General features: G+C 33.3%; 1 protein-coding gene across 5 annotated transcripts in view; it reads left to right on the top strand.

The window, feature by feature from the left end:
- The window catches only part of LOC149785261 (lamin-B2.L-like), a 136,578-nt gene that overhangs the window by 109,277 nt on the left and 12,358 nt on the right, over nucleotides 1-14,943 (top strand). For all 5 annotated transcript variants that reach the window (XM_089979115.1, XM_089979117.1, XM_089979113.1 and 2 more), the window contains 2 exons: nucleotides 984-1,156; nucleotides 3,699-3,814. In XM_089979115.1, the coding sequence (XP_089835241.1) occupies nucleotides 984-1,156; nucleotides 3,699-3,814 (289 nt within the window). The remainder of the gene's footprint in view (nucleotides 1-983; nucleotides 1,157-3,698; nucleotides 3,815-14,943) is intronic.

Genomic DNA, 14,943 nt, shown 5'->3' on the forward strand with positions numbered 1-14,943 from the left:
TTAACGACTTGGCGCTATTCAGTATTCTCCATCACCCATAAAGCAACATATACCATTTCCACTCTACAACAAATTGGTCCACATTTTTATGAAAAACTGTTGATTAAATATGATCAGAAAATTATATGAGTAGAATGTTTAACTGTCATCATAGACATAATCATGTTTGAAAATGATGGAGAAATTGGACATTGATGAGTGTTATGATGAACCAAACTAAAGTGATAATCAAAATTTGGGTGTGCCATATGTTACTTCACTGGACTGCAAGTTTGCCAAGGTCATTAAAAAAATTATGATTAAATGTAGAAATAAACAAATTGTATTAAAAAAAAGGTTACTTACATGTAAATTCACTATTTTTAAAATCGTTTCTTCAAAGCAGATTAACACTGAAGTCTCTCAGATATAACCTTTTCTTGATATATTTCTACAGTACCTCCATCCCCACAGTATTCACTGTATCAATCTGCACAAGAAATGTGTTTTAGGAAAAAAGATCTCTTCATTTTCTTTTGAAAACTAATTAATTTGACAAATTAGACAATTTGAAGCATTATAGGACAAGATAAATTATTAACAAGTCACTTTCCTAAAATTATTGTAAAATTTGGAATGTTTATATTGATGTCTTAATGCAGCCAATAGTCACATTGGCACAGAATGGAGGAAAACATCCATGCCACTCGATGCCTTTTGCCTTAAAACTATAGAAAGAAAATCTACATTTTTAGTAGATATAAGGAAATATTTCACTTGTGAGATGGAAACATTTTTGAGTAGCTTTGCCATTCATGACAATACAATTTTTCCACTTCACAGATGAAATATTTCCTTATATATTCTCCATATTACTTCTATTTATACATGGAATATAGGATTCTTAGCAAAGATTCCTAATAAATTTTAAATTCTACCAATGTTGGCTTTCATTAATTGAGAGTACTAGATAGCATTTTTTAATTTTGTTTACATACTTACAGGGAGAAGCAGCAGCCTCCCTCCCTGTCTTCACAGAAACACCCACATGGGAGCCACCCGCTCAATGAGACACACCCTCACACTGGTCAGCCCCGCCCATTTACTTATGGCAATGATAACAGCAGTGTTAACAGACAGTCACGTGTACAGACAACAAGGCCTGATCCAATATATGGTATGTAGTTGATGTAAGAATGATAGCACATGTCAGTAGTCCCTTGCCATAATACAGTAGTCCCTCACCATAATACAGTAGTCCCTTGACATAATTCTGTATTCCCTTACTATATTATAATAGTCACTTGCCATAATACAGTAGTCTCCTTCCATAACACAGTTGTCCCTTGCCATAATACCGTAGCCCCTTGCCTTAATACAGTAATCCTCTTCCATAATACAGTCATCCCTTGCCATAATACAGTAGTCCTCTGCCATGATACAGTAGTCCCTTGCATTGTTACAATAGTCCCTTGCCATAATACAGTAGTCTCCTTCCATAATACAGTACTCCCTTGCCATAAGGAAATATTTTAAGTCTATATGAATTTGCAATGTTGTACCTTAGGCATGGGTTCATGAATTTCCCACAGCTTGTTGTCATATGCACCAACAAATTTTGTCTCCATTGCACCCACTGGGTCAGGAAAAAATCCAAGCATCTGCCTACTGTTTTTATTTACTGCATGTCATTTCATATTTGTCAGCTCCAGTAATGGCCGAAGTTGCTAAATTTAGATGGCAGTTCATTTCCATTTTAAAACAACATTATTGGACATCAAAACATTAAAGATTTTTTGTAGTCTGCTGAGCTACAATGCGAATTCAGAGATAGTGTAGCATATTTTCAAGGTTGATTTATTAACATAAAGGACAAAGCAGCAGCATCAAATTTTAAAAATTTCATCAGAGTTATTGTGTTAAATCACAAATACGAATTTTCATCAGAGTTATGGGTTAAAGTTTTTCATGTCAGTTACAGTGGTGTTACATCATCACATCGGATACAGCAGTGTTACATCATAGCAGGAGGAAAAGGGGGGAGGAAAGCGATCATGTTCTGTGGAATGCATGTTTATTGTGTTCATTTTCATGCAAACACTGCTTTGGTACCATCTATACTTGCATACAAGTCAGGTGTAACTGCTAAACTGCATAGACCCAGATCTGCTATTGCATAATGCACTGGCAGATCTTTGTGCAGTTTGTTAGGAGTAATCAGTAGAACAAACAGTATAGACCTGGATCTATGGGCATATTATGTGATGGTAGATCAGGTTCTGCATTGTTTGCAGTTGGACTAGACTTATAGGCATGTATATATGGTAGTAACAATGAGTTATTCATTTTATTATAGTAGATTGAACACTTGAGTTATTTCAGTATATCAGACAAGTAGTTCAATATTTGTTGGCAGATCTTAAGTTTTACAATACAGAAAAAGTTGGCATATCATAGGCTTTTTAATACAGGAAGAGATGGCATATCGTAGGCTTTTTAATACAGGAAGAGTTGGCAGATCATAGGCTATTTAATACAAGAAGAGTTGGCAGGTCAGAGACCTTTTTATACAGAAAGAGTTGGCAGATCACATGCTTTTTAATACAGGAAGAAATGGCTGATCATTGGCTTTTTAATGCAGGAAGAGTTGGCAGGTCATAGGCTATTTAATACAGGAAGAATTGGCAGATCATAGGTTTTTTAATGCAGGAAGAATTGGCAGATCACATGCTTTTTAATACAGGAACAATTGGCAGATCATAAGTTTTTTGATACAGGAAGAGTTGGCAGATCATATGTTTTTTAATGCAGGAAGAGTTGGCAGATTACATGCAATTTAATACAGGAAGACTTGGCAGATCATAGGTTTTTGTAATACAGGAAGAGTTGGCAGATCATAGGTTTTTTTAATACAGGAAGAGTTGGCAGATCACATGCTTTTTAATGCAGAAAGAGTTGGCAGATCACATGCTTTGTAATATAGGAAGAGTTGGCAGATGTTATTTGCAATTGATGACCATTTTAGGATGTCTGAGAATTTTATACTAAGATAGCCAAACAGTATCACTGAAGTAATTTGGTTCAAACCACAGTACTGATATAATTCTGGGTTAAAGTGACACCAATTGTCCTTTTATAAAAGCCCCATCACCCCTTATGTTAAAGTATAGTGGATGTAGCTATCACTATACCCATATGTCTGTCTATTATCCCTCTTTCCATCTTTAAACATTATCACTTCTGTGACATAACTCTCAAACAGTCCAGTTTAGCTGTTTGAAACTTGGTTCTGTTGTAGATATGCCTTTTACTGTTCACATTTCTTCAGTTTCAGTATTTGTAATGTCTTTGTCCATTTATTCATCCATTGATCCAACCATCTATAACACTTTAATTTCTGGACGAATTCCAGAACCATTCAAGATATCTCTAAGGAACGTGGTGCACATATGAGACTGGTGGTCTAGATGTGCCATTTGCTGCTTTGAGAAAACACTGCATAAACTGTCTATTGAAAGTGAATTTTATACTTTTCTGAATTAAAATTTTGTAATGTAATTTTTTTTTTACTGGATATAGTTTATGCCTGTATGCCCCCTATCTGGAGCATGGGATTTAAATAATATTTTTTAATTTATATTTGAGATTTACAAAGGTATTTAGAACATGATTAAAAAGCAAACAAATTACAGTGACCTACTTTTTGGTTCAAATTTCAGGGCAACCCTATGCAGGAGCATCTGCTAACAGACTGGGCAGTGCTCCACTGAGACAGATGCACTCAAGCAATGCAGCCGGTGTCATCCGAGGAAACGGTACCCTTGCAAATAAAAGTGTATGTATATAACCATAATACTGTATAAGAGTGTAACTCTAAGTCAGTCATTTTGATCCACTACCCCATTTGTGCCTTCTTCATTATTTGCCCTCATGTTCAGTCCTCCACCCTGCGTGTGTCTGCTTCATTAGTTGCCACTTATTCAGTCAATTACTTTGATCCTACACCCTGTCTGTGTTGGTTTCACAACCTGCCACCTTATTCAGTCTTCTTTTTTTCTTGGTTTTAGATTTTGGTAAAAATTTTATAAAATGACACCAATGTATGAATGAAGTATGAGGAGTCTATATGGATGTATAACAGGAGGAAAAAAAAAGCTGTCATTGTATACAAAAAATTCTATTTTTATCTACTATTATATTAGACCATGTCTGTATGAATAGTTATTACTGTTTCTATTACTGACACATAAGTATATACTTGTATTGCTCAGTGCATATTTAATTTTGCTGACACATATCCACATTAATTGCTTGATGCCTATGTAATTTTACTGACATGTATGTACATAATTTAATCACTCAGTGCATATATGTAATTGTACTAACACATATTCACATACTTGCATATGCATATACTTGTATCATTCAAACCATATTTAGTTTTACTGACACGTATGCACATATTTATATCACTCAATACATATGCAGTTTTATTTGTATCACCTAATGCATATGTAATTGTACTGACACATGCACATACTGTATCACTCAATGCATGTGATTTTACTGACATGTATGCACATACTGTATCACTCAATGCATATGTGATTTTACTGACATGTATGCACATACTGTATCACTCAATGCATATGTGATTTTACTGACATGTATGCACATACTGTATCACTCAATGCATGTGTGATTTTACTGACACATATGCACATACTGTATCACTCAATGCATAATTTTACTGACGTGTATGCACATACTGTATCACTCAGTGTATAATTTTGCTGACACATATGCACATACTGTATCACTCAATGCATATGTGATTTTACTGACACATATGCACCTACTGTATCACTCAATGCATATATGATTTTACTGACACTTATGCACATACTGTATCACTCAATGCATATGTGATTTTACTGACATGTATGCACATACTGTATCACTCAATGCATATGTGATTTTACTGACATGTATGCACATACTGTATCACTCAATGCATGTGTGATTTTACTGACACATATGCACATACTGTATCACTCAATGCATAATTTTACTGACGTGTATGCACATACTGTATCACTCAGTGTATAATTTTGCTGACACATATGCACATACTGTATCACTCAATGCATATGTGATTTTACTGACACATATGCACCTACTGTATCACTCAATGCATATATGATTTTACTGACACTTATGCACATACTGTATCACTCAATGCATATGTGATTTTACTGACATGTATGCACATACTGTATCACTCAATGCATATATGATTTTACTGACATGTATGCACACACTGTATCAGTCAATGCATATGTAATTTTACTGACACATTTAGACATACTTAGTTAAATTGATGCATCTAAATTATGACTTGTTCACAGTATGCATTCCCCCATCTTAAGACAGAATTTGTTCAAAAGTTATTTATACCTTATATTCCAATCCTGTATCTGTGTACCATTGCTTCAGAAAACCTTAAACTGCACAGAGCAAGAGTTCCAAACACATGGGTGAATATACCATGCATTAAAGTTGTTAAAAATCCTGTACATTTTGTATGCATCACAAGCCCATATGCATTGAAATTACCCTAATTCTGTAAAAATCATAAGCCCATATCCCTTGAAATCACCCTAATTTTGTATACATCACAAGCCCCTGTACCTTGAAATCACCATAATTCTGTGATGTAGACCAGTACAAAATTTTCCCTATGGACTGGATATGGAATCCATACGTACTTTTACAGAAATATCCATATGGACATTTTTATTCTATAGCTGAACCACTCTTATGGATTTCAGTGTATCCATATGGAAATGTTATGGATTCCTTATGTACTTCTTATGGAAAATCCCATAGAATATGCAAATTAGTCCATGAGATTTGTAGATTGTCCATATGGAATAAAATTAAAATTCCATATGGAATAAAATTAAAATTCCATATGGAATGTGGCAATAATCCTTATGGAATTAATGAATAATCCATATGGAATTTGGCAATAGTCCATATGGAATTTGTGAATAGTCCATAAGGAATTTGGAAATATACCATATGGAATTTGTAAATGGTCCATATGGAATTTGTAAGTGGTTCATATGGGATTTGGTAATAGTCCATCCTGTACGAACTTTTCCACATGGATTTCTGATGGGTTTTTTAAGCGCTTTCACCCTAAACCATAAAAAAGTCTGCTTCAGATTTCTATTAAACTGCCTAATAATTCTTAGACACTTAGACATTATTGGGAATCAATGATAAATATTTACAATCATTTTTAAAATGGATCATAAATTTTATTTGACAGACATTATCAAATAAGATTTAGGTTTTACTTGTCCTCATTTTCTTTCTTGCATACAAAACCTAAGCCATTATGGCATCACTTAAGTCTTTTTCATTTCACTGAAAGTTTGGTGAGATTTCACAGATATTTTGACCAAAACTTTCATTGAAATTGTGGTGAGATCTCACTAAAATTTCACTGAAATATTTGTGAGGTTTCACAAAAATTATGACCAGAACTTTCACTTAAGTTTTGGCAAGATCTAGAGTTTACTAAAACTTTCATGAGATTTCACTAAAATTTTGATCATTATATAGTATTTTACTGAAGTTTCAGTAGTTTTTTAGACATTTCAAAAGTTTTCAAATAAATAATGGATATGAATTAAACAGGACTTTATTAACCAAGGTGATATTTCAGTGTGCATGAAAAAAATTATACAGATGTTGTAATTATATGACATCCAAGGCAAGAGATATGGGAGTTAATAATAATAATAATAATAATAATAATAATAATAATAATAATAATAATATTATAGACTTTATTTAGAGAAGGTAACTCAAGTAGTTACAGAACTAATCTACCTTGAGGCCTTCTGTCTGTCATGTACAATATATACAGTATATACAACATAAAAATCAAAGTATCAAGCCTGGAACATATGCACAGGCATCTGTGAACACATAAACATATATAAAATATAAAATATTATCCCGCATTGAAAAATTTAACTGGAAATGATGCAAAATTACAGAAAACCAATATTGGCTTGTCAGAATTACTGTCAGACTCCTACATCTTTTTTTGGGGGGAAAGCAACTCTCCATGACCCAGATCACTATAATTTATTAGACTCTTCTAAATTTTAGACTGCTTTTCCTCTCTAATTTAAAAAATGTAACAAGTCATGTTGATTAGTACTGTCTGCCAACGACTGTCCTTTTGGACATGGCACTGATCATTGGACCAGTCTAAAATCTTTGCTCACTTTGATCCATTTGGATTATTGAGGTTACCATATTTCTCCTATGATAAGGCCAATTTTGCCAGCCTTGTAAAAATTTTGAAAATAGAGGGGTTCAAAATTTGAAGAAAAAATTGGCAAAATTTCATTAAAGTATGAGATGGTCTTGTCATCAAATGTGGGCTGTTTATGGCAGAATTCAGTATTCTTGATTTGCTTTTTATTTTGCATGCTTTTGGAAACATGGCTCATGTTGAATATGATAACAAAGCAAGAGGGTCATAATGTTTCCTGAGTGTTCCAGCCATTACTTGTACTCTGCAGACCACCTATAATTGTTATTGCCACAACCATCAGAGCAATAAATTGGCAAATTAACAAGATACCAAAAAATAAATACTGTAAAAACAAAATATTTGAAGTCACCTCAGTATTTGTGTTAGATTTTTCTGCATGATACAATTTTGATTTTTTTCTTCTTCCAAATGATTATTTGTCCAATCCAGCTGTATGTCTCCCATCCTTCAGTAAATTCTAAATATGCATTTCTTATTTACTGAAACCTTGGGTTTCCAAAATGTTTTCATTTTCACATGATTGGTATATAACCCTGGCTTGACAGTATTTGTAAACATTTCCAGATGTTAGATTCCTGTGCTAATTTACATAAATCCTTCAACCCAGCTATTACCAAATAAAATGCGTGGGTTTGAGTCTCAGATTCGGCCAATGGGGGTATGTGAGAAAGCCTGCCAGTAGCTTCTCGTGGGTCGGTGGTTCTTTCCGGGGGTTTTCCTGGGTTCTTCCTCCACCATTAAAACTGGCCGCCATGTATAGCCTATCGTGTGCTGAAAAATGGCATTAAACCCAACAACAACAACAACCAAATAAAATGTCTACTTCACACATTAACCCCTGGAGCTTTCTGTCATTTTCGCTGGAAAATCGAATAGGAAACACATTTTGAAAGCTATTTCTGAATAGATCCGAAAACACCAAATTCCCGGTGATCTTTCAATAACATACTGCCTAGTTGTGTTAGAAACATCATTTTACGTTGCTATTTGACTCGCGCATGAGCAGAAGGGTAAAAGTTGGATTTTTTTTATAAATATTTTTTTTGCTAAACAGAGCCATTATTTTTGTATGGAGACCACTCTTTATTCCAAATGCCCATCTTATCCTACTTTTTGCAAAGGCTCATCTGTCTGTTTGCAGTTCATACTGGTTTGCCTTAGATCTGAGACCAAAAAGTCTAAAATCCATACACAAAATCAGATTCCGACTACGGGCGAATTGTGGGTAGAAAAAAGTTGGGTCCAAAAAATGAGGTTTTTTTATCTGTATTTTGTAGTGCAACTAGATATTCCAGATTATTTGGTATCATTGTAGAGCTTCATCTGTCTACCTTTCTATTATACCACCCACTTTAGTGTATCATGCATGACCATGATGCTACAGAGCTCGGCACTAGTAGGCTACTACCCCCTGCCCCATTAAGTCGTCACTAGGGGTTAATGTGTTAATGAAAATCTCAACTTTTCAGGGTTTATTTGTCTTGTTTGGTTGATTCAGCCAGTTTCACTCCTACAGTTGATTGATTTGAACACCCTAATGTGGCAAACATCTGCCATTTTCATTCCAAGAGTTGGCATGTTTCAATGATTAATTAATTGATTGATTGATTGGTGTTTAGTGGCTTATCAGGACATGAAAGGATATATTGTACTAAGGCAATTGGAGTAAAGTGTCTTTCCCCGAGAGGCACAATCCATTGTCACAAAAATAACATTACTTATATTGAACTACTCTTTTATCATTTATGATTGCTGATCAGATTTTAGAATTCATTAGTGATAGAGACTTTTGTCGATTCAATTCCAATCAACCAAAACATGTATGTGTTATGCATTCACAAGCTTTCTTTAAACAAATTTCAGTAAAATTTAGATTTACAGTTGAATTTATTATTTTTAATGGATTTTCTTTTATGCCTAATATCATTAGTATGTGAAACAGTTATGGAGGGAATATAACAATGCAGGGTTCAGTCTAGGATTCTGGGATATGGAACTTTAATGGGCCAAATATTTCACATGGTTTCTCATATTTTAAAATAGAAAAATAGGAGTTTTGTTTACTTAGTAATTTCACACAATGAAATTTATAATACTAAATGTAAATGAATTAACATTTAGAAAAACTCTTTAATTGAATCAAATCATTCTGTGGTATTGTCTGCACTCTTTCCACATTCAGTTAAATGGACTATCTGCCATTTTATTACAGCAACATCAAATGTTAATGATGGCCTTCCCATGAAAGTTAGTCAGGCCTAATTTAGAAAAATCAAAAGTTTCTCTTCACTTGGTGCTTTACTCTTTTGCCAGTCAGTTAATACTGTGGTTTTGATTAGCTGTCCAAATTATTTTACAGATCAAAACATATAATGATAAATGAGAATCACTTCATGTGTATATGTTTACGGTTTAATAGTTTTCAAATTAGCACTACTTCATTACACTGTCTTTATCCTTTGAGAGACAGAGATACAAATTTTGATCTAAAAATGTTCATTGTTGTAGCAAGTAATAGTACCTACATTGCTGACTTCATTGTTGTAGCAAGTAATGGTGCCTACATTGCTGATTTCATTTTTGTAGCAAGTAATGGTGCTTATATTGCTAACTTCATTGTTGTAGCAAGCATTGGTGCCTACATTGCTGACTTCATTGTTGTAGCAAGCAGTGGTGCCTCCATTGCTGACTTCATTGTTGTAGCAAGCATTGGTGCCTACATTGCTGACTTCATTGTTGTAGCAAGCAGTGGTGCCTCCATTGCTGACTTCATTGTTGTAGCAAGCAATTGTGCCTATATTGCTGACTTCATTGTTGTAGCAAGCAATGGTGTCTACATTGCTGACTTCATTGTTGTAGCAAGCAATGGTGCTTATATTGCTGATTTCATTGTTGTAGCAAGCAATGGTGCCTACATTGCTGACTTCATTGTTGTAGCAAGTAATGGTGCTTACATTGCTGACTTCATGGCAGTAGCAAGCAATGGTGCTTATATTGCTGACTTCATTGTTGTAGCATACAATGATGCCTACATTGCTGACTTTATTGCCAGTCTAAATTTCTTTCCAAAAGTTCATTTAATTTGGCTCCAGTGATGGACTGGATGAAGCGAAAGGAAAGCTTCTTAAGACAATTTCTGTTGGATAGTATCAAGTTTCTTTTATTTTTGGGGCATTTTGGGGGGCAAAATAAGTCCTGAACACATTTGCAACCACCCCTTATGAAGATGTTGGTTTACATATGATGTGACTGGTATATTGCTTATTGGTGTGTTAATATGAGGTCAGTAGCATCAAGCAGCTAGTGTAACCAGTCTTGCTCAACCATCAGTCTCCATCAGTCAAATGCTCAGTCTGTACACATCACTGGTAAGCAGAATTCAGAACCAGCAATGTAAAAGCTGCAGAAATGTGAGAAAAGTTAGCAACTACTCTTTTCTCTCACCATGCCATATATATGTGTCTTTCATATTTGATTGGCCATCAATAATTATTGTGCCATTGGCATAAAAATGCAGCCTAGATTGAACACTGCAATGACAGTGAATTTATATTTTTTTTAAATGTCAAGCTTTTGGCTGATTTCCTACTGTGGTACTTATTTACTCATAAGAAATCTTAGCACTTTTGGATTCCCTACTTGAGATGGAGAAAGTGATTGCAAATATGTTGCATCATGAAAATGAGCACATGCTAAAAACCATGGAGTGATATTATTATCATAAGGCTCTTCGACTTTCCAACTGTCCCTTTAAATCAAACAGGAAAAAACATTGCCCAAGTACATGCATTTCTGTTGCTTAGAATTAATATTTGTGTATGTCAATCAACATACAATTATAAAAGAAATCAAGGTTAGTGTAGTGCTTCAAATATTCTCATTTATATAATGTTTTATTTACACAAGTGTTTTCGAAAGATTGGCAATTTTAGAACTTGATATTGTATTTCTTTATATTTATCACTCAACCCATGATTATTGTATCTTTCATAATTCAACTAACAGTTAATGATGTAGCCACAAATATTTACTGAACTCAACTCTAGTATCCTCCAAAAAAATTTTTATTTGGAAACAACTGCCATTAAAATTCAGCAGTATAAAATCTGTGCTAGAACAAAATATAAAACTATTGTTATACTCAAAGGAGTTTTGTAGACAACTCTATAATTACTCTATAATTAAGTTCTCTTCTATATTAAAAACTTAATTTTAAATCTTTATCCAGTGTGGCCATTAGTTTTATATCAAAATGATGTAATATTTCATAGAAATATTTGGTTTAGAAAATTTAATTTGTGATGACTTTATTATTATTTTTTTTTAAAATACATAATAGAATAGAATTTATTACAAGCCTAATAGAAACTGAAAGTGTATGTTTGGCTGTCATGTCCATCCTTTTTCGTTGCCCAAAACATTTTAATAATGATCTTTTCCTTACAGAAAATTCCTTTCAGATCAATACTGAAGAGATTTTCCTAAATAATAAAATATATACAGTATATATGTAGGTATAACTTTGTACATATGAAGTGAGATGTGTTACTTGATGTCCGTACCACAGTTGGAAGGGGAGCACTTCATGTCATGTAGTCTCCAACATATTTTTAATTCCTTGTACAAGCAGGCTAAACATGCATAGTAATTTACCACATGTATAGTTTTCATTTTACTCCAAAATGTTGAATAAGTCTTTCTGTTCTGTGTACATAATGTCACTTTCTAGAAATAGATGTTAGTTACTAGCTTGCGAAATAATGTACTTGTGCAATTTGTTCCATAGATTTATATATTTTTTAAAATCCTGGAACCACAGTCATGACATTCCTAGACTTTAATGAGCACTCAAGCTATTTTCATGACATTCCTAGACTTTAATAAGCTCTCAAATCATATTCATGATATTCCTAGACTTTGATTAGCACTAAAACCCTTTTTATGACATTCTTAGACTTTAATTAGCACTCAAACCATATTCATGACATTCCTAGGCTTTAGTGAACACTGAAACCATATTCATAACATTCCTAGATTTTAATGAGCAATCAAACCATATTCATAACATTCCTAGACTTTAATGAGCGCACAAACCATATTCATAACATTCCTAGATTTTAATGAGCACTCAAACCATATTCATAACATTCCTAGATTTTAATGAGTACTCAAACCATATTCATAACATTCCTAGACTTTAATGAGCAATCAGACCATATTCTTCCTGAAATGAACATTAGGTTTATACACTTTTAGTTGACCAAGACTAAAAGCACTCTTTAAAATGAATAAATAATCAGTTTCTAACTATTTTTAACTTAAATTGATTTTTACATTTTCATTTTATTATCCCTTTGTTTTTTTTTTGTTTTTCTTAAAAAGCATCAGGATATTATTATATCATCTGTCTGTCTGTCTATCCATCTGTCAATCAATATATCCATTAATATATCTCCTTCTAACTTCCATAACTGCTGGGTGGGGTGGGGGTGAATTTAGAAATATTTGCATTTATGTTGCCAGAGATGCAACCTCTTCAAGATAGTGTCACCATTTCTTCATGCCCTTTTGTTCATTGTTGAGGGTCAGAGGTCAAATATGCAAAAATTTCAATTAGAACATTTTCAAATATTTCTTGATCAAATTTTTCAGATATGTACTCATAGCAGGAAGGTGCATAATGTGTCAGATATTGTACTTTGACCCCAGTGGGTTTTTTTTGTGGTTGGGGTGAGTGTGATGGAGTAGAGTTTGGAATATGCAGTAAAAATCATGGGGATTTGTGAAGTATTACAGTCGTTCTGTATAAAGGTTAAAGGCACTTATGATGAAGCTTATCATGAATACATCATACTAACATTCGGCTTCGTTTTTTATTGGCTTGTTGTTGTAACGTCTGAAAAAGCCATATACATTTTGATGTAGAGTACCTGTAGCAGAGAAGAATCTGTTCTTCACAAAAAGTCTAAATGTCTTTTTTAGCCCGGCTTGTTTTGGTGAATGATTCACTTTTTTTGGGGGGGGGCAACTTTTCATAGATGCACTATTTCTTATGTTGTTTAATTATAATTCAATTTCATTTTTAATTACTGAATTATTCATTTATTCAGATGTAGTGTTATTTTAATAACATAGCATTTTTTGAGGGAATGGATTTGTTGTTGATATAGAGCAGGTGAAATAAATTAATCAGATCAGTGATACTGTATATGCTCCTGTATAAGTTGTGTCCAACTGCAAACTGCATAGGCCTAGATCTACCATTGTATAATGCACATAAGATCTGGGTCTATGCAGTTTGTTAGTTTGTTTGTGGCCATGATAAGCTACATGCCTTGTTTGTGTCTCCCTCAGTTTGTTAGGAGTAACCATTATCACAAAGACCCTGATGTGCCAATGCTTTATGTGATAGCAAATCAGGGTCTATGTTGTTTGCAGTTGGACTCAATTTATTCACAGGTTTATACATTATTAAAACTGTAATACTGTGGTGTATTTGGTTTGTATTTTACACTTGTATAATGTAGAATTGATCTAATTTTTATGCTTGGAGGGGCCATTTTGTGTTGTTATTCAGCCCAAATCTTATCCTTTCTTTTTCAATTCAGTAAATTCTGAGAGACAAAAAATGGAACCAAATTTGGGGAAAAGCTTTTGATTGAGAAGGCCAATATCAAGTTTGATTTCATCATCTGAAAACATTTTAGGGAGTTACGGTCCTTGTTTGACTTAGCTCTTGAACTTTTGGGTGTATTATACATGTATCTAGCAGGGGCATCTGTCTCATATGGACACATTTGTTGTTTCTTGATATTTTTTAATATAAATTTTGGGTGGGTTTTTTCCCTTTTTTCCCCTTCATTTTAACGTGCACATGTATTAGCTTCATATTTAGCATGGTCTGGACAGTTTCCTTACTCGATATGGGAATAATAATTCTTATATTGTGATCTTTCAACAAAGAATTCTTTTTATTTGTAAAGAAGTTTTCTGTTTAAAAATGGACAAATTTATTATCATCTAAATGGACAGTCTTGCAATAAATTTTATTTTGCTTAAACTTTGAGAAATAAATTGCATAACTACATTTGTATACAGCTCTGGTTGTGATATATATATTTTAAAGATTTTTTATGTATTACATCTGTCTATTATTTTGTAGACATTTTACAGAATTTTAACATTTTTAGTTTTATATTATGTCTTACTGTACTTCATTTTTACATTTATTTGGAAGGTTTATCTTCCTAAAGTTTTTTTCTAACTTTACCTTTAGTAGTAAGTACCATATAACCAGTACTGTGCTGATGTGCCATAAAATGCTGCTAATCTTACATGTACATCTGTCTGTGGTGAAAGGGTCATTCAAGTAATAGATCTAGGAATATGTATTCAGTGGAAAAGAGTTATTTCTTCTGTATTTATGCTTTAAACAGATGTCTGCTTTTTTTAAAATAATAAACGATGATAGAATATGGGTATTAAAGGAAAATTCTACCCAACAGTTCAAATTTAGCTATAGACATGGTCTTGGAAGAATGTCCAAGACCAAGTTATCATCTCAGTAATGATGATTATATCCTATCCAATACCAGTCTATAATT

The sequence above is a fragment of the Sinohyriopsis cumingii genome, chromosome 13, assembly GCF_028554795.1.
Source record: "Sinohyriopsis cumingii isolate HCF-2022 chromosome 13, ASM2855479v2, whole genome shotgun sequence".
Lineage (NCBI taxonomy): Eukaryota > Metazoa > Mollusca > Bivalvia > Unionida > Unionidae > Sinohyriopsis > Sinohyriopsis cumingii.